Genomic DNA, 20,362 nt, shown 5'->3' with positions numbered 1-20,362 from the left:
ATAGCTCACCCAAAAATGACAATATTTAACAATACTTAACAGAACAATATTTAAGCCCTTTTTAAAATAAGTCTCCACTTTCATTTTCACACAAAAATGGAGATATATAGTAAAAAAGGACTTAAATATTGATCTGTTTCTCACCTACACCTATCATATCGCTTTTGAACATATGATTTGTGGAGTCATATAGATTACTTTTATGTTTCCTTTATATGCTTCTGATACAGATCTACTCAGCAGTCATTTCTGGTTTGGTGCCGCTACTGAAACCAGATGTGTATATATATATATATATATATATATATATATATATATATATATATATATATATATATATATATATATATATATACAATTATATTTTCTATTCACTTTCTATTTAATTAAATTTATTTATTTATGAATTATCAGCGCTGTCTTTTTGCTGTATTATTTGTGCACTGAAAGCTTCTGTCTCAAAGACAAATTCCTTGTATATGTAAGCATACTTGGCAATAAAGCTGATTCTGATTCAGATTTTTGGATTTTCAAAGTTCTGGCCACAATCACTTACATTGTATGGACCAATAGAGCTGAAATATGTTTTTTTTTTTAATCTTCATTTGTGTTCAACAGAAGAAAGAAAGTCATACACATCTGGGATGACATGAGGGTGAGTAAATTATGAGAGAATATAATTTGTGGGTGAACTATCACTTTAATGCAGCTTATAAAAAAAGAGCACAGATTTGGTACAAGACATAGTTGTAAATGTTACAAAAAGTACTTGTTTATGGAATTAAGATTTGTTACTGATCAAAATCTTCTCAGATTGACAAATGTAATAATATTATCAAAATAATACAGTATCATAAATAACAAATAAAGGAACCTCATATAGGCCAACTGTCTAGAGACACATAGAAAAGTGGGAAAATATGTGACGAAATAATATTAAAATATAAAATGTGGTCCCTAAACAAATATCCATTTTCAGTAAAAAAAAAAAATTATCCATAATATCCATATTCAGTAAAACAATGTATCTCATAAAATAACTTTCTGTTGCTTTCCTCATATCACACTTATAAGAGACAATTGTGGCGAGCGCGCAGAGATGCAGTCTTGTTGCCAAGTAACGACAATACGATCAATAATAGCTGGTAACGTCTAATCTTTAAAATTAACCAAATCTGTGTTATTCATTCGCGACACTGACCAGTCGTTTTTACATAGCGGGCAGGTGTGTATTTCGTCTTTTCATTTGTTGAATGCAACTTAACTACGTATCTCTTACCTGAGCGTGAGAGCCGTGATGTTCGATCATGTCCATCTGGATTTCCTGGGTTGAGCTGGAAGGCGTCCTGGACATAATACCCTCCTGTACCATTGATTTAAACTTTAAATTCGGTTTCTACTGTTTCATTTGTAGTCTGGTTGAATTGTATTATTCATTGTCAAATAATTAGAGAGAAAAAAAAAAACAGACAAAGATGGTTTTCCTCCTTCCTATCCCTTACAGATGGCTTGTTACTACGCTGTTGCGCCTCCAGCACTCTGTGGCGTTGAGCAGAAACCCTCTCCCTATGCAAATACACCGAGCTCAGTCTCCAGCTGTTCAGCGGAAGGACCAGGCCACGCCTTCCTCCCCTAATCAGTCATTCCGCTCGAAATAGGGCGGGGCCTGTTGGCGTTCCCTGTAACTATTGGTTGATCGAATATCAATTATAATAAGATCGATGATGGAGTGTGATTGTCTGTTCTTATTCCCCTCTACTCTAAACAATAGCTTCGGCACAGTTTTTGTACAATAAAGCAAAGGAGGTTTCATTGTCCATCGAATATACCTATAAAGTTAGTATGGAAGATAACTCTGTTTATTGTGTTAAAATGACACTGAGACTATTAAAGGGACAGTTTACACAAAATACAAATTCTTTACTCATCCTCATGCCATCCCAGATGTGAATGACTTTCTTTCTTCTGCTAAGCACAATCAAATATTTTTAGAAGAATATCTCAGCTCTCTTGGCCCATACAATGTAAGTAAATGGTGACCAGAACTTTAAAGTGCCAAAAAGCACATAAATACAGCATTAAAGTAATCCAGGGGTTAAATCGATATCATCAGATGCAACATGATCGGTGTGGGTGAGAGACAGATCATTATTTGAGTATTTATTTATTTTTTACTATAAATTCTTCTCCCTGCCCAGCAGGTGGCGATATGTATGACTTTCTTTCTTCTGCTGAACACAAATTAAGGATTTTAGAAGAATATTTCAGCTCTGTAGGTCCATACAATGCCAGTAAATGGTGACCAAAAATGTAAAGCATCAAAAAGCACATAAAGGCCACAAAAAGGTAATCCATCAGATTTCTGTGGTTTAATCCATGTCTTCTAAAGTGATTCAATCATTTGGGAGAGAAACAGACCAAAATAAAACTCCCTTTTGACTATAAATATTCACATCAGCTGTCTCCTTGATCATGATTTCTAACTTGATTACACTTCCTAGTGCCATCCAGCACTCTGCACATGCATGAAACACTAGGAAATGTAATCAAGCTTGAAATCATGATCGTTCCTAGAGAATGCAATGACAAAATGTACACTGAAAAAGGAGTTATGCTGCATTTCTGTGTTTTTTTTATTAATTTTTTTAGCTTTAACATTTTGGTCACCGTTCACTTGCATTGAATAGACCTACAGAGATATTCTTCTAAAAATCTTCACCTGTGCTTTACAGAAGAAAGATAGTCATAAACATATGGGAAGGCATGAGGATGAGTTAATGATGAGAGAATTATCATTTTTGGGTGAACTGTACCCACTCTCATTCAACAGGCAGCTGGAGTGTGCCCTGGTGTGGCCATTTAATGAAACAGCAATCCTAAACCGGCTTACACCACAGGACTACAACACCCATCGTGCAGCATTTGTGGATTGTACCATTCCCGCTGTCTATGGAGGTTTAGCATACTATAAATAATTTTTTTATGATGATACATGACAGAGATAATATATTTTAAAGTGTTCAAAGTGTCTAGTGTTTGTGTATAATAGATACATTAAAATCACATTTAAATTATGTAACCCATTAAACACATCCACATGAGCTTTGTTATTACCGCCCTCCTCTTACACAAAGGTATAATAATAACCCCTTCACACTGCTGACGCATTTTTTATTTCCGCTGAGTGGCAGTCATGAGGTGAACTATTTTTAAACGTTTTATCTGGTGTCTGTTTAATTAATTTTCTTGTGTCGTTATCTAAAATATTTGCATACATTTTTAAGTAGCGACACACCGCGCGCTTCTTTAGAAAATGGATTCATGCGTCATAGGGATTTCTAATAATGATGCCATGTTTGCTGATATCGCCATGGTGTGTCAGATTTAAAAAAGTGTTGTCGCACAACGTAAACTGTGTAACATTGTATGTATAAAACGTTAAAAATTATAGCAAACATCGTTTCTCGTTATGTGGTGCATAAGATTTTCATGTTCTGGAGACTATAATGTACATGAGTGTGTTTGGCTTGTCCAGTACCGCTCGTCAAACGACTCGTTCAACATGCCCGGACATGCCCCATATATGGGCTAACGGCGTATTATCTATTATGAGAGCAGGAACGTTTACAAATAAACGTCCATATGACCACATCTGATAATATGTTGCCAAGTGTAGAATCTAAACAAGTTGAAATGTAATAATTAAAAATCATAGCTATATAGCGTAGTAGTATTCTACACTTCAGTTCTTTGACTTTAGTGCTTTTGCTATGTGAAGTTGTTCATCTAGTCATATAGATTTAGAGATTATGCCACAGTCCATAGTCAAGCGTGTAATATACCTTCTAATCCATTTAAATAAACATTAATAAACGTTGTTGCATGTCATCTGATATTGGAAACAATCAGAAGTGGCCTGTTGAGCAGTGGGGTTTACAGCAGTTAACATTGGTTAAAAAATGAAATGGTAATTACTGAATGTTGACCAGTAGATTTTTATTTATTAATGTGCTTTTTCTCTCTAGCATGCTCAGGCTTCAGAAGAGATTGGCATCCAGTGTTTTGCACTGTGGCAAGAAGAAGGTGTGGCTGGACCCAAATGAGACCAATGAAATTGCCAATGCAAACTCCCGTAAGCAATTCAGACCTTATCGAACCTAAGAGCGTTGTCACTCAGGCCGTTTTGGGCATGCTAGTGCATGCCAGGGTCAGTTGCTTTCCCACTGTCACTTCCGGGGCTTCATCCTGCCTCTTCAAGGCCAACGACCAAGCGACATTTGTCCGCTGATTACCTTCGTGCCAGAGAAGACCCACTGGGGATTAAGGTGGAGTTTCACTGAGTCAGGTCGTTTTCCACCAAGCAAATACCAAAATAAGCAAACAAAAGTCTTTCATTACCACCATGTTAATTTGTATGGCTAGCTAGTCTACAGTCTTCCCTCCTGCTTGTGAAATGGGCAGGGTTTGTGATGTTGGCACTAGGGTGGTGTATTAAGGGCGGGTTTTAGGGCAACTCTGCAGGGTTATTGCCCCAATGTTGGCAATGCTTTAAGAACACATGTACACCTACTTTTTCATGTGATTATCTAATCAGCCAGTCATGTGGCACCAGTGCATAGCATACAATTCATGCAGATACAGGTCAGGAGCTTCCGTTAAAGTTCACATCAACTATCAAAATGGGGAAAATAATTTAATCTCTGGGATTTCGAATGTGGCATGATTGTTGGTTCCAGAATGGCTGCTTTTGAGTATTCCTATAACTGCTGATCTCCTGTGATTATCACTCAAAATAGTCTCTAGAATTTACTCATAATGGTGCCAAAAACAAAAAACATCCACAGTGTGGCAGTTCTGCAGACAGAAACTCCTTGTTGTAGAGAGGTCAATGTAGAATGGCCAGACTGGTTTGAGCTGACAGAAAGGCTACGGTAACCCCGATAACCACTCTGTTCAATTGTTGTGAGCAGAATAGCCTCCTAGAATGCAAAACGCATCGATCCTTGAGGCAGATTGGCTACAACTGCGGAAGGACCAGTTCCTAATAAAGTGCTCTGTGAGTGTATATCTTATTGTAGAATAATCATTTTTTAGATGGTATAATAATCATTCTTAGATATCAAAATACTTGTATGAGTTTCTAGGCCTTTGTGTGAGCCAGGAGAGAGCATATGAGGTTACTAAAAGTGTTGATGCCGCAGAGAACACAAAGAATGGTATACAACCTTGAAATACAGGATGTACTTCTTTAATCAGTTATTATATGAATGGTGTCTTGTATTCTTGCAGCTGGTGTTTTGCTGTTTCTGTTAATTAGTAGTATTCTGACATATATCTTTGGTGTATTTCCTTTATGCTGACACATATCTCTAAAATATATGGTGTGTCTCATTAAAATACAGGATGCACTTCTTACAAAAACACTTTTAATAAGTTAGATATCTCTTATATGATATGTTTCTGGCATGGTGTTTTACATTGATGAGTTAAATATCTTTGGAGCTTGTATTTTCTTTCATTAATCAAATGATACTGTGTATGAACAAACAAGGCCGCCTCATTATGAGGGTACACTGAAATGTAGGGCAAAGGTGAAAGGTATGTGATGGGACATGGCTGTTTGTATCATACACAGGTGTTTCTAAAATTGATGAACTTTTATCATGAACTATGACTTATGTCAAAAAATAAGTGGAGTTACCAGTTGATGTATGTTTTTTAAAAATAATTAGATGGGGGATTTTCCACCAATATTTAATTAGTAAGGAAAATAGAACATATTGGTGGCGAAGGAAAGAGACAAGAGCAATTATTCTATTGGTCAGAGATAATGGGCAAGAAGATAACAAAAAGGTATATAACTGAGAACTCAGGAGGATAGAGTCGGAACATTCAGCTGATTGGTCTCTTGTTTGTTGGTGATCAATAAACTACAACTTTGGCATCTGGAACTCAAGACTCTGAAAGTTTTCTTCAACTTAGAGAAACTCGTCGCAATATTCCACGACAATCTTTGCAATGATTTCTTTCTACCCTCAGGGCAGCAGATTCGTAAGTTGGTGAAGGATGGTCTGATCATCAAGAAACCGGTTACGGTTCACTCTCATGCTCGATGCCGTAAGAATACACTGGCACGGCGGAAGGGCCGTCACATGGGTATAGGTGTGTACAAGTTTAATTTTGTTTATCAATTACAGCACTTAGGCTGCAGAGGTGGGTTGAGTAGCCAAAAATTTTACTTAAGTTAAAGTACAATTACTTTTATTAAAAAAAAAACTAAAAAACATTACTCAAGTACATAATTCACATTTAACGTGCATTACAGAATGATTCCTAATAAGACTATTAATATTATTGTAAATAATGGATAATACTAATTTTAATAATAATTTTCATAATTCACCACCATGTTGTTCCAAACACATATTACTTCTTTCTTCAGTGCATCAAATTAAAGGTATAGTTCATCAAAAAATGCTCAATTTCTCACCCTCATGCCATCCCTGATATGTATGACTTTATTCTGCAGAACACAAATTAAGATTTTTAATAAGAATATATCAGCTCTGTAAGTCCATACAATGCAAGTGAATGGTGACCAGAATTCTGAAGCTCTAAAAAGCACATAGAGGCAGCATAAAAGTAATTCACAAGCCTCCAGTTATTTTCAGAAGCAATATGATAGGTGTGGCTGAGAAACAGATTAGTATTTATAACTTTATCATAAATAAAGTATTTTGTTTACTATTAATTCCCCTCCCTGCCCAGTAGGTGGCGATATGCACAAATAATTTGATCACCAAAATCACAATAAGAATGTGAAATGGAGATTTATTAGTAGAAAACGATTTAAATATTGATCTGTTTCACACCCACGCTTCCCATCTTAAGACATAGATTGAACCAGTGTTATTTGAATTTCCTTAATGCTGCATTTGTGCATTCTGAGCTTTAAAGTTTTGGTACCCATTCACTTGTATTCTAGTATAAACTAACAGAGCTGAAATATTCTTCTAAATATCTTTGTTCAACTGAAGAATAAAACACACATCTGGGATGGTGTTAAATACATGATTCTTCTAAGGAGACGTTAGACCGAATGCTAATCTTAATCATTTAATTTTTACGATTAAATTAAACTTGAACACTTAAGTTTAGATAGTTTTTATAATTATTTTAATAATAATAGTTTAATAATAATTTTCCAGAACATGTTTTAAATGGCACATTATCATATTTTTGCTGTGGTTTCGAAATTGGTATCGAGAACCATGAAATTTCTCTGGTATCGACCACTGAAAATTTGGTACTGTGACAACACTACTGCTTGCCATTCACATGCCGGAGTTTCGATGACAGCTGTCTGGAATCAAATAAAATCTAAATCGCGATATGGCCCAGTGTGATTTATTAAGCCCCTAAAGGCTGCAGTTTAAACACTCAGCAGCTCGCAAACGGCAAATAGCCCACACAAACTCCATCCATCTCGGGAGTGCTCTGAGTTTTGTTTGCTATTAGTGCATTTTTCTTATAACGTGCACTGAGAGTGTAAAGTGCTGCAAAATAACTTTTTCACCTAATTCAAAACTTACTTGTAATAACGTGACGCTAGTACAAATAAGAGGTGGTGGTGGTGGTGGTGGCGGCGGCATTTCCCCATATTGTAAATAAGGAGCATGTTTATAAAAAAAAGAAAGCTTGAGGGTTTAGAACCAATTCTGTGTGAATGTAATGAAATTATGACAGAAATATTACTGTTGTACTACAAAAAACATGATTATTTTCAATAATAATAATAATAATCATTCAATATTACAGTAATATAATGCATTTAGCTAATGAAATCTCTCAAGAGTTATCATGTACGTCCCTGCATGATGATTTACATTAAATAGTTTATTATAATTTGTAGGTAAATGTTGTTGTTTATTCATTGGCTATGCATTGATATTTTTTCATTTACCAATTTTAATATGATTAACACAAATGTATATCTCTAATGAATATTATTCTTCCACATACTCATTAAGTGGAAAACTGAACAGCTTGTATTTTTCAAAGCAGTCTTTTAACCTTTATTCAGATAGCTGGGGACAAAATAGAATTGTAGAATTTGTGCTTTCATTTGAAGTGGAAAAAACACACACACTCGTACAAATGTTATTTAAAAATAACCAGATCCATTTGATATTTCTTTTAATTTTATATATTCAAATGAATAAGTACTGCAACTACTATAACTAGTATTTGTTTTCCCCCATAGTAAATCATGCCTTATATCGACCAGTGTTTATCTGTGTGTTAATGCAAAACGTTTGGTGTAATCATATTAAGGATTCCAGTCTTTGCTGTCTGTGTGTTTAAAGGAAATCTTGAAATTTTTATAGATTTGGCAGCGGATACTTTTTGATCATTGCATTTTTGTCAATTAACTTAGAATTGGATAATATTGAAAGCTTCAAAGTGCTTTAAAAAGTAGATTTAAAGTACCTTGAAAATGCTTGAATTTCACACTTAAAAAGCAGTACCAGCCCTGTTCAAGATTTCGAACTCCTAATTGAAGAATTTTCTGAAATGCCTGTGGAGAAAATTAATGGAAATACATTTTAGAATCCAAGGTGCTGCTAAAAAATGTGTTGAACTATATTCATGAACAGCCAAAATAGGCATAACCTGCTTGTTTTTGAGTGTGTTGTGATTGACCATATTTATGTGCAGGTAAGAGAAAGGGTACAGCAAACGCACGTATGCCTGAGAAGCTGTGCTGGATGAGACGAATGCGTATTCTGCGGCGACTTCTGAGACGTTACAGAGAGTCCAAGAAGATTGACAGGCACATGTGAGAGACACTTTATAAAGACAAACGCATCCATGTTAAAGCTGCATTTATATAATCGCACACATAAAAGATGTATGTAAATTCTTGCATTCAAGCCGGTTATTTGCGGATGATGGTTTTAAGCATTTTTACACAGAAAAAAATTTGCGTTGCATTTCTTGAATAAGGACCACTGTACCCCAAAAAATTACTACAATTGTATAAATTCCAAAGTGAGCCAAAAATGAGATACAGTTACTACAGTGTCCACAAAAGTTAATTTGCTTATTTTCTTTCTATGCAGTGATGCACATAACTGTAGTACATATTTTGTATTGACTCCAGTTGTAAATAATATATAATTGCGGATTTGGCTAGATCCACACAAAAACACACACTTGGTGTCCATACGGTGTCTGTGTGAGTATTCACAAAATGTTCAGTGTATTTGTTAACATTACTATTTTTCCTTCAGGTACCACAGCTTGTATCTGAGGGCAAAGGGCAACGTGTTTAAGAATAAACGTATCTTGATGGAGCACATACACAAGCTCAAAGCAGACAAGGCCCGCAAGAAGCTCTTGGCGTAAGTGCCCAAATGACATTATCCAGATGACAATGAGTGAAATGTTCTATGGCACTTATCTGTAAATATGATGAACACACAGGGTTTATACTTTGTGCTGTGAAGTCACTTATAAAACTGGGGGGCATTCTATGATCTAATCTGTGTCGATTTCTCCTTGTAGTGATCAGGCTGAAGCCCGTCGCACAAAGACACGTGAGGCACGGAAGCGCCGTGAGGAGAGACAGCAGGCTAAGAAAGAGGAAATCATTAAAACTCTTTCCAAAGATGAAGAGACCAAGAAATAAGATTATTTTTATCATGTTCTAAATGTTCTTCAGTTCACCAAGTGATGAAAATAAATATAAAATGTATTGTCTCATTGTAATTTATTGTATTGCTTAAGAGTTCCAGAGAGTGTGTGTGGATGTACAGCCGTGGCCAAAAGTATTGGCAGTGATATAAATTTAGTTTTTTGCAAAGTTTTCTGCTTCAGAATTTGTAGATTATTTTTTCACATGTTTCTATGGTATACTGGAAAACAATGATGGGCGTTTCATATGTTTTAAAGGCTTTTATTGGCAAAAACATTAAATATATGCAAAGAGTCAATATTTACAGTCTTGACCCTTGTTCTTCATAACCTCAATTAGCTCTGGCATGCTGGATATCAGCTTCTGGGTCAAATCCTGACAGATGGAGATCCATTCTTGACTTGTTAGTGCTCTGATTGACCACAGGTTCTCTATGGGATTACGATTCGTGGAGTTGCCTGGCCATGGATCCAAAATTTCAATATAATGATCTCCAAGCCACTTCATTATCACTCTTGCATTGTGACATGGTGCTCCGTCATGCTGGAAAATGCACGGATCATCACCAACTTGCTCCTGGATTGTTGGGTGAAGTTGCTCTTGCAGGACATTTTGATACCATTCTTTATTCATGGCAGTGTTTTTGGGCAGAATTGGGACAGCCCACTCCTTTGGATGAAAAGAACCCCACACATGGATGGTCTCAGGAAGCTTCACTGTTGGCACAACACAGGACTCATGGAAGCGTTCACCCTTTTCTTCCCCAGACCATTGATTTTCCAGATGTCCCAAACAGTCGGAAAGGGACTTCATCAGACAAAATATCTTTGCACCAGTCTTCTGCTGTCCAATCCTTGTACTTCCTGCAGAATTGAAGTCTATCCTTTGTTTTCCTTGAAGAGAAGTGGCTTCTTTGCTGCCCTTCATGACACCAGGTCGTTGTCCAAAAGTCTTCACCTCACTGTGCATGCAAATGCGCTCACACGAACCTGCTGCCAATAGTGAGCAACTCTGCACTGATGGTTACACAATTCATTAGTGAAATGTTGGCTGGTCATTTTGTGGCAGAACCAAAAAACTAAAATTTGTTCTTTTGTGATGAAGTAAAAAAAATTTGGCCAAAGAAGCTTTTTGCACAATAATCTAGAAACAATGAACCAACACGACTGAAGCAGAAAAAATTGCAAAACAAAATTTATGTCACTGACAATACTTTTGGCCACGGCTGTAAGTGCACAGAAAGCTGCCATTTTGTCAGCTCTGCAGGATAATATTGCTGTAAAGCGAAGCACACATTCTAAATTACTGATAACATAGAGACCACATTTCCACAGTAATTACATGCAAACCCTGAGATTTTAACATTGATTTTTGTAGCAATATTGGTAAACTATCAATATAAGTATTTTCATAGGTGAAGTTTATCAAGACTAACTTTGATGTTAACTTGAAATGCCTATCGCTAAAAGCTTGATGCTTGAAGGTTTTACAGGCCAGACAGACAAAGTTAGATAGATAGCAGGTTAAATATCTTGTTAACGTTTGAGTGGAATTTGAAATCACAAACATTATTTGGTCTGTTTGAATATCATGGGATTTTTATATTTGATCATCTGTTATGGGAATACCGTAAGTCAGATCAGTCAGAAAAATCATGTCAACCTAAGTCAGAACAGTCTGAATGTGTGCCAAATTAGATGGCTATAGCTTTAGGAAGAGGGTAACACTACAATAAGGTTCCATCTGTTGACGTTAGTTACATGACTTGAACTAACAATGAAAAATACTTTTAACAGCATTTATTAATCTTGGTAAAATGTTAATTTCAACATATAGGAATACATTTTTTAAATCAAAAATAATATTTGTAAAATCTGATTTAATTACTTGCAATTAATTGTGTGGACAGTCTGCCTGAAAAGATCTGATTTGAGAAAAAAATCTGATTTGCCTGCAGTCTGAACATAGCCTAAGAGCCAATGAAACTGCTTTGTCTCACTCAAGAATTAGGGTAAAACACACATTACATAATGAAAATATCTACTGGACTCTGCAGCAGGTTTGTAGAGCAATTAGTGGTGCTTGCTTAAGCAGATTGTAGTGAGACAGACTAATGTCTTGTAGCAGTTTCCCCCTTCCTAATGTTGTAATTTGTGTGTAACCGTGATTCTCCCAGTTATGCATAGCCTAATATTAACTTTTTAATGCGATTTTGTATTATGCAGCGTGCATAAGAACAGCGCATCTGTCTGTGTTTTATTATATCCCGCCCCTTATTCGGTGGTTTCGTTTATAGCCTATCAGCGTGCATTCGTGGGGTATATTAGGGCGGCTATGTGCCGCCTAGATGCGCGTCATGGTCTAATGGCCTCCCCCTTTTCTCCGGTATTGGGCGTTTCCGCTCAATAGGTTGTTGTTGTTGTTGTTGTTGTTGTTGTTGTTGTTGTTGTTGTTGTTGTTGTTGTTGTTGTTGTTGTTGTTGTTGTTGTTGTTGTTGTTGTTGTTGTTGTTGTTGTTGAACGTTAGGCTAACTGCCTGGCTCTGGTACCGTGTGTTAATGTTAGTTTCGTTATATGTGATTCAGCGTTTGTTTGCGCGAGGCTCGTATCGAGCTCCGCTGGCCAATTGCTGCCTTCATTCAGTCAGCTGTTCCATACAGCCGTGTGTGTGTGCGGCTGTAATTATGGCTGTAGCTTCAACACTTTTGGTAAGTGAATGCCTTAAATATGATGGTGAGTGAAACTCGTGTGGGTTTCATGTTAATTGTTTGTTCTTCTATAGATGATCTAATCTGCTCACCAGAAGGTGTCTGTCTGGATTTAAGCTGCAGCGCTGAACTACGCTGCTGTTTTGTTTTCTGTTTTGTTATACATTTTGTTTTTGTATGTTTACATTTATAAACTCTGTCTCTGGCTTCAGAAGTGCTTTTTCCTCTCTCACAGAGAAGTGAGATTCGTCCTCTGTGTGTATCCTGAGCCACAGAGATTATCAGAGTTTGGAAATGGTGTTTTGTATTCATTGAAACCATTTTAATTTGTTATTGTTTGTGTGAAGTTGGTTCTGTTATGGTGATTTGTCATTATCTCTGCCCTTCACTGACATATGTGTTGTATGTTGAAAATCAGTTTGTCTTTTTGTTTTTAGGTGTATTTAGTTAATTTCCTCTTCTGTGTTTTCAGGAGCTGAAGGCCTAGTGCAGGGGGCTAGCTGTTCCCTGCGCTAAATGGTGGTAGTGCCCCTTCTCACCTGTGGAGTGCTGTGTGTGTACAACTGACTCGCCTGTGTTTGTGTGTGTATGTGCGTGTGAGAGAGTGTACACTTGGGGGTGACGTGTCTTTATCGGGGAATTGCTGCCCCCGGCTAGCCTTCCTGCTCCTGGTAAGCCTCAGCCTTTGGCGTTAGTGTATAAGTTTATGGGTGTGTGAAGCCTACTACAAACTGTGCAGCTGATTGTGGTACTCATAATTTTAATACACTTTTAAAGCACGAAGTGAGCATTCAGTGCCCATTATGATTAATCTGTATAGATGAATAAAATATGTTGTACCTTGGTATTCACGTCTCTTGCCCTCTTGTCTTGAAACAACGAACCTGTGTGCCCTTTTCGATTTGGGTTATTATTTCCCTGTTAAATACAGGGTGGCGTAGTCTGCTCATTTTATTGTCGCTTTCGTGGCGGCATCAGCAGCGAGCGTCTCCCCATCGGCCGGTGCCGCCACCCTATCTATCCTTGACCTGCCGTACCCGCTACAAAAGCATCACTATTATCTCACGTACTATTTCCATACAAACTTTTGGCTCATTTCTCTTCCCACACCATTTGTCTTACATCCATGAAAGAGGTGTTAAATCGAATATATTTGAAATAAAATGCCACAGAGATTTCAGGGTTGGCTCTTTTGACTCTGATAGGAAAAAGCATTTTGGAATCACCCTGGCAACTGCCTAGCGAAACACACATCTCTGCCCCGGAATATTGTAGAGATGGGGGTGGGTTCTTTTGACTCAGGTTGGAAAGAGGCTTTAAGTATCACATTTGAAACTTCCTAGCAAACATGTAGGAAAGTTTTCCAGCCATATCTTGACATGGGGGTTGTTTCTTTTGACTCAGGCTGTCAAGCCACCTTTGTATTATCACTCTGGTAACTGCCTAGCAACCAGATGGAACCCCATAGCAACCGCATAGTAACACCCATATCTCAGCAACAGAACATCATAGAGACATGGGGGTGGGCTCTTTGGAATCCAGGAAGTGTAATGTGGTCATTGGTGGGACATTGTAGTGACTAGTTTTTTTCCATGGCAAGCACCACTCACATTTTCTTCAGGAAATCTAGTTGTTATTCTTCCCACACTAGTCCTTGAATGTTCTTTAATTGCTCTCTCTCTCGCTCACCGGCTCTATCTATATATCTATCTGACTTTAAGGCCTGTCAAACATTTAAAATTATTTTGAACTGTCATAAGGCTTTGTCAAGCCAACATCAAAGTTTATCTCTACAAACTTCTATCTAGTTATTTATACTACAATACTATACTTTAGTAGAAGTTTGGGGAAATTATACTTTACCAAGAGTACTACTACATGTACTCGGTGACATTTTCAAGGAAAAGAATAATTGCTTTTTCATTTTATAAAGTATGTACATATTCCACAGGTCATCACAACTTATTGATGACTTCAAGTTAATTTGATTATGTAATACCTGAATCATACCAATCTTAATAATTTAATGACTACTGCATGAAATTTGTTTCTAAACTGCACACACAAACACTAACACAAGTCATGGGACCCCCATGTTGGCATATGTCCTATGTTTGCAATCGTTGCCCTTGTGAATGAAGGCCGTAACCACCATAGACATTGAGAGGGACATATCCCCCCCAATATTCATTATATTTGTCTACTGACATGGGGTTATTCCATGGTTGATTATTAAATTATTACATTTTGCCTCACCCCAATCCTGAATATGTAGTTACATACTTGTGTGAATGTATTTTCCAGGCACCTCTGCAACTGGCAATACTGACCCTTCCCTGAGTAGGATAAGCTAAAACTCTGAATTCATTGATCTCAAAATTTGAGACTCAAATGTATTTTTGCTTTTTAAAAAGGTAAATCAATGAAAAAGCATAGACAACCTTTGCATTCATTAACAGTTTTTACTAAAGCCACTTCTATGTTGAATTTGATGTCTATAGCTGGTTTTGATGTCTCCCTCTGGTGGCCCTTTTCTATTGCTTTTATTATTTCATTCACACCAAACTGTCTTTTTGCCAACATAGCACTGGTTTCATAAATAAATAAATACATAAAATAAAACTAATTTAATTTTTGTTAAAACTTATGCAATTCAGTTTGATAGAATGTTGTTATTTAATTGAAACAACTAAAAAAAAATAGGCTTAAATATATAATATATATATTTTTAAGTGTTGAGCAAACTGGTAAAAGAATGATTCTTTTCTACTCAGAACCATTTTCTTACAGCACTTAAATGAAAGCACATTCCTGATATTATTACAAATGTATGGAAAAGATTTCTTACAGTGAGGATATGCTGCTGCTGCTGACATTTTTATGTTGAGATTTCTACCAGTTAACAACACTATAGAAGAATACCCATAAGAAATGACTGAATGCCAACAGTGAGTTTAATTAGAAAGATCAAACGATTTGAATACACATTTTTGCAATTGAACAAGTTCTTTCATGAATAGTCATTACAACAAAGATTTAAAAAAAAAAAAGCCAAAAAGCGCTTGATGTGAAACTATAGAGATTCCATTGATTTGTTGAAGATAATAATCTCAGTGTAATAGTGATGCATTCTCCAGCATTTGCTTCATGTCATGCTTACAGTGTCATGCTCAGTTTCTACTTTCTCTTCCAGCGCGCTGTATGTCTCTTTAGTTAGTCTCTGAGATTTAGTTCTTATCCTGGAAAAAAAAAATTCTGCTCTCAGTGCTGTAATGCATCATTATATTCATCAGATCAAATGGCCAATATTTATAAGCTGTTTAATGTTAGTGATAAGTGATGCACAGTCACACAAGACCAATTAATTAAAACTAATTACCAAATACACAGTGCACAGACAATCAGTGCTAGCAATAGGGCAATTGCAAGACCTCTGAAGGTCCACTTAAGGACATGTCCACTCTGGAGGCCTAGAGGAAAGACGAAAAAGAAAATACACCTTGCCAATGGAAGCTAATACAAAAATAGCTAATACACGTATAACACTTTAAGCAATTAACATTTAAGACTTCAGTTCTCCAAATCATTCTTAGATCAAGCAGCATGATGCTTCCCTATTACCACAAATGAAATAAACACACAGAGACACAAATATTAAGAAAATATGGAAGTCATGGCACTGAAATATGCCTCACAAGCCAATTTAAACCAATCATAATCCTCCATACTTGTTTTTATTCAGTGTCCACTACCAGCTAACTTACCTTCAATTATGTTCACTTTAAGGGTCTTATTTGCCAAGCCAAGGTCATTTCTGCTGATGCACATCACTGTGCTGTTGATGGTGAAGTCCACATCAGTCATAGTGAAGGTGCTGTTTACAGTGATGTGACCATCTGATGCTCTAACTGTGGTAGTATGATGATCGTCCTGTAGCAGAGGCCAGTGAATATCAGGCAAAGGCACACCCTGACTGACACACACACAGGTGAGGAGATCCTGTTGCAGAGTGCATGCAGAGCTGTTCAGTATCTGTGGATGAGCTTCATAAACATATAGACAAGTTACACCAATGTTAAACGTTATCAAAGAGAGTTCTGAATAATGAATTGTGATGAGAAATATAACTACACTCACAGTAAACGGTTAAAGTCACTGCTACATTGGTGCTCAGATTTCTTCCAAACGTTGCTTCACATGTGACCTCTTTTTGGTGATCTTCAGGGAAAGGTGTGTACAAGAGTTTTTCAGAATAATGTTTTGTACTGAATGAACCAAAAGTTGAAGAAAGTTGTTTTGAGCCAAGCCCTTTCCAGATCACTTCTGGCTTATTATCAGGACATGAAACTTGAAAACTGCAGGACAGAAAAGTTCTCTCTCCAGCTATGAGGACCCCAGTGCTTAGAGTAAGATTCGCTTTTGAAGAAAATACAATAAAAGATTAGAGGTTTACTGTTAGGGCTTGTATGGGATTCATAGCAATAGTCAAAATGTCAAGGCAATGAAGCTTAAGGCATTCTGATAATGTAATGTTAGTAAAAGCACAAATGCTTTTTTCAACATTCAAACCCTAGTTTACATACATCTAATCAAACTTTGGCACCTTTGGGAGGATATTGTTTACCATTTTATATTCTTGTAATTTTGCTTTACCTCTGCTCATACCTACCAGTAGATACTTTAACTCTCTCCGAAAAAATGTGTTTTTTGTCTGTTCCCCATTCTAACATGAGTCCATACTCTTCAGTCCTGTCCTGCCCAATAAGATCCCGCAGAATAATGCTGCATTCTAATTCTACAGATGCCAACATGATCAAGTTATCTTGTTTGTCTGCCTCTGGTGAGCTGAGTGGGAACTCTGGGCTGCCTCTGAACCAGACCTGTCGGCCAGAGTGTGCTCTCATTGGAGCAGTGAATGCACAAGGGATCCGGACACATCCACCCAGAGCACTGATGTGGTTCTCTTCCAGCCGCAAGGAGAAGTCATAATCACCTGCATATAACAGTTAACAGAAAATAAAGATGTTGTTTGGAGAAATTTAAACAAAATGGGATTGTTTAGAGATTTTTACTTCTCACTGAATGGCTGTTTGGTCTCACCTCCTTCAACGAGGCACCCATTAGTGGATCCAATCCATATGTGCAAAACACAGAGCAAAACCAGATACCACTCTCTCTGAACACCCACTGATGACTTCATCCTGTAATATTTCGTAAGAAGAGTATTGAAGACTCCATGAAATCAAATTTGGAGTGTATATGGTAAATAGGCACACATTTATATGGTATATACAAAATAATAATAATTATAATAAATAAATAAATGATGGCTTATCTTGCAGTACACAGATTTTTGGACAAGAATGTTAATTCCTTAAATACAACCTGCAACTGACTATTAAATACTGTAACAAGTCATTGTTTATTCCTGTACTGACAACTAAAAAGGGTGGCGAGAACTTTAATAGGTCCTGCCCAAACTTAATTTAAGAACAGGAAATATGTCAACACATGAAAGAAATATGGTCTTGTCAAGCCATGTAATGAGATCTTTAGGAGATTTCGTAAGGAATTTACATTTCAATATTGAATTGGATGTTTGAATGCTTGCTTACCATTGCATCTTGTATGTGTCAGTCTTGATGTCTCTCGAACTGCTCTTATACTTCCGTTATGCCATGTGTTTGAAAACTTCTTGTTCACTTATTTTAAAGGAAGAACTTCAGAGACCAGTTTCTAATAATAACTGTGCTCTCAGAAACACTAGAAAAAAGAACCTTCCCCAAACTGGCAAGCAACTTCATGTGAAGCTAAAGCAAGTTGTTCTGGATCAAACTGTCTGCTGCACTGCTAGTGACCCACTCAACAAAACTAGAACACTCACATTATAATCAATTAATATGTCTGCACTGTGAGTGTGTACATGCAATATACAGTAGATGTGGTGTAAAATATAAATTCTTAGAAATAGAGAGTATTTAAAGGGGTCATATAAGAGAAAAACAGATTTTCCTTTATAAATTCAGTGTTTTGTTCAATAATAAAATAAATAAATAATTCAATGTACTATGTAGACACACTGTATACTGTAAATAGGAAGAATCTTCCGATTCCTTTAGTCAGGCCAAATCATTCGTCCCACTAGATTTTCCGCCATTTTGAATTTTCAGACCCCTCCCAATGCTTTCATCGGGTCTTTTTCCAAATTTACCAAATTTGGAAATTAAATAACAGAATTCTAAAGCTCTGAATGCCAACAATGAGTTTAATTAGAAAAAGCAAGAGATTTTAAAGGGGTCATGAATTGGAAAATAAAACGTGCCACTATAGCGTAGCATTATAAAAACAGGCTACTGTAAATATCAGGGCCCAAAACTTCTTCGTTAGTCCAAAAATGGCTTTATTGAAACCAACTTGCGAAAATGGCTTGATCTCTACTTCTTCCTCACTAATACGTCAAATTGGGGTATTACTACATCAGCACAGGCCAGCCTCTGCATAAACAGATCAACCTACTTTATCCTCGACACATAGCCCCCCTACTGGTCTTGCCGTTAGACTAGAACGGTGCAGCAATCTCTTTCCTTTTTAATGAAAACATGACTCATTGTATAATGTTCAACTAATAGTGCGACAAACACCGGTGAATGCATCCTGTATAAATGTATATGTTGCACGGTAAGTGTAACCTTTCACAGTTAGAAATGTGATAGCAGCATTTACACTTTATTTGGTACTGTAATGCATTCCTCATTATTTGCAAAACACGGAAATATATCACCATTGGAAAATGCCCCAACTATGTAATAAGAAACACACCGTTGTGTCACGTCTTGGTTTAAACAAGAATAAAAGTAATACCTATTTCACAAATAGACAAGTAAATTACAGTGATTACTTACAACGCTGTCACAGACTGCAGTATCCGTGGTGTTTGTCAACAAACATCCTACATGTTTGTTGAGCCAGATCAGACTCTGGCTCAAACATGTAGGATGAATTCCTCCAGTTGACATTTTTTTAAACATCCTAAGTTTAAAAAAAAAAAAAAACACATGTGTGTAATTCCACATGCAAATATGTTACCCAATCACAGCAGTGGGCGTTTACACTAAAGTTTTCAAGAACATATGGATAGAAAATTACAAATTATTCCTAAATTTGTACTAATTTTAATGACAAAATCACACTAACATTATAAGTGGACCTCAAGGAACATTATATAAAAAATAAATAAAATCCCATTCATGACCCCTTTAAAACATGTATTAGATTTTATAATTAGTATAAATGGGTTTAATGTGAAATTACAGAGGTTCTGCCATTTTCTAGAAGATTTAGATTCAATACTGATTCAAACACAAAAATAATCAGTCTAGTGTTGCTTTATATAATCTTTATATGGATCATGGTGTCATGATCTGTTCTCTCATCCAGTGATTTGTATGGCACCTCTGCAGGGTTGGGGAGTAATGTAATACATGTAACTGGATTACGCATTTAAAATCCAAAATATAAGTAACCGTATTCCACTAAAGTTACAATTGAAATCATTGGTAATTAAAATACATTTACATTGATTACTGAAGAGATTACTTTGGCATTTTATTGTCGTTTGTTTCATTTAATATTTAATCCTTTCAGATAGAAAACATTTATACATAAATGTTACAATCCAAAGTGCATTTGAACAGCGGTGAAACTTTCTTATGATGTGTTGCATTCATATCTGCAGACAGAGAATTTTGAAGTAAGTTTGGAGCACAAGAAATAGAAATAAACCTTGTGTAAATTGTCATCTTTATGCTAAGCTAAAATGCTATTTCTAGCCATTTTACATGCATATGTTACCAGACACGATCATATTTTTTTATCAAGACAATTCACATTAGATCATAATTTCTAAATTATGAAAATCATATTCTTGAATTTGTTTTTATTGTTTTTTGTATCTAAAA

General features: G+C 36.3%; 3 protein-coding genes and 1 long non-coding RNA gene across 7 annotated transcripts in view; 2 read left to right on the top strand and 2 right to left on the bottom strand.

The window, feature by feature from the left end:
* cacnb1 (calcium channel, voltage-dependent, beta 1 subunit) overlaps positions 1-1,546 on the bottom strand; it is a 70,702-nt gene extending 69,156 nt beyond the window's left edge. For all 4 annotated transcript variants that reach the window (XM_052138412.1, XM_052138413.1, XM_052138414.1 and 1 more), the window contains exon 1: positions 1,280-1,546. In XM_052138412.1, the coding sequence (XP_051994372.1) occupies positions 1,280-1,372 (93 nt within the window). In that variant the 5' untranslated portion in view covers positions 1,373-1,546. The remainder of the gene's footprint in view (positions 1-1,279) is intronic.
* A 1,604-nt stretch (positions 1,547-3,150) lies between these two features.
* LOC127652273 (60S ribosomal protein L19-like) lies at positions 3,151-9,957 on the top strand. The gene is made up of 6 exons (XM_052138420.1): positions 3,151-3,198; positions 4,026-4,132; positions 6,040-6,162; positions 8,719-8,839; positions 9,294-9,404; positions 9,568-9,957. The coding sequence occupies exons 1-6, from the start codon at positions 3,194-3,196 to the stop codon at positions 9,689-9,691; spliced, it is 591 nt and encodes a 196-aa protein (XP_051994380.1). The 5' UTR covers positions 3,151-3,193; the 3' UTR covers positions 9,692-9,957.
* A 2,107-nt stretch (positions 9,958-12,064) lies between these two features.
* Positions 12,065-17,496, top strand: LOC127652274 (uncharacterized). The gene is made up of 4 exons (XR_007971693.1): positions 12,065-12,404; positions 12,877-13,075; positions 16,191-16,392; positions 17,206-17,496. It is a non-coding gene; the product is annotated as an uncharacterized LOC127652274 (long non-coding RNA).
* On the bottom strand, positions 14,721-18,869 carry bckdhbl (branched chain keto acid dehydrogenase E1 subunit beta, like). Its single transcript, XM_052138418.1, has 7 exons — positions 18,020-18,869; positions 17,505-17,605; positions 17,074-17,397; positions 16,542-16,820; positions 16,169-16,447; positions 15,784-15,874; positions 14,721-15,643 (listed from the first exon to the last, which is right to left on the bottom strand). The coding sequence occupies exons 1-7, from the start codon at positions 18,025-18,027 to the stop codon at positions 15,550-15,552; spliced, it is 1,176 nt and encodes a 391-aa protein (XP_051994378.1). The 5' UTR covers positions 18,028-18,869; the 3' UTR covers positions 14,721-15,549.
* Positions 18,870-20,362: the final 1,493 nt, after the last annotated feature.

This window comes from Xyrauchen texanus, chromosome 12 (assembly GCF_025860055.1).
Source record: "Xyrauchen texanus isolate HMW12.3.18 chromosome 12, RBS_HiC_50CHRs, whole genome shotgun sequence".
In the NCBI taxonomy this organism is placed as follows: domain Eukaryota; kingdom Metazoa; phylum Chordata; class Actinopteri; order Cypriniformes; family Catostomidae; genus Xyrauchen; species Xyrauchen texanus.
Note: the sequence above shows the minus strand (reverse complement) of the source record. Positions and strands in the feature narration are given on the sequence as shown.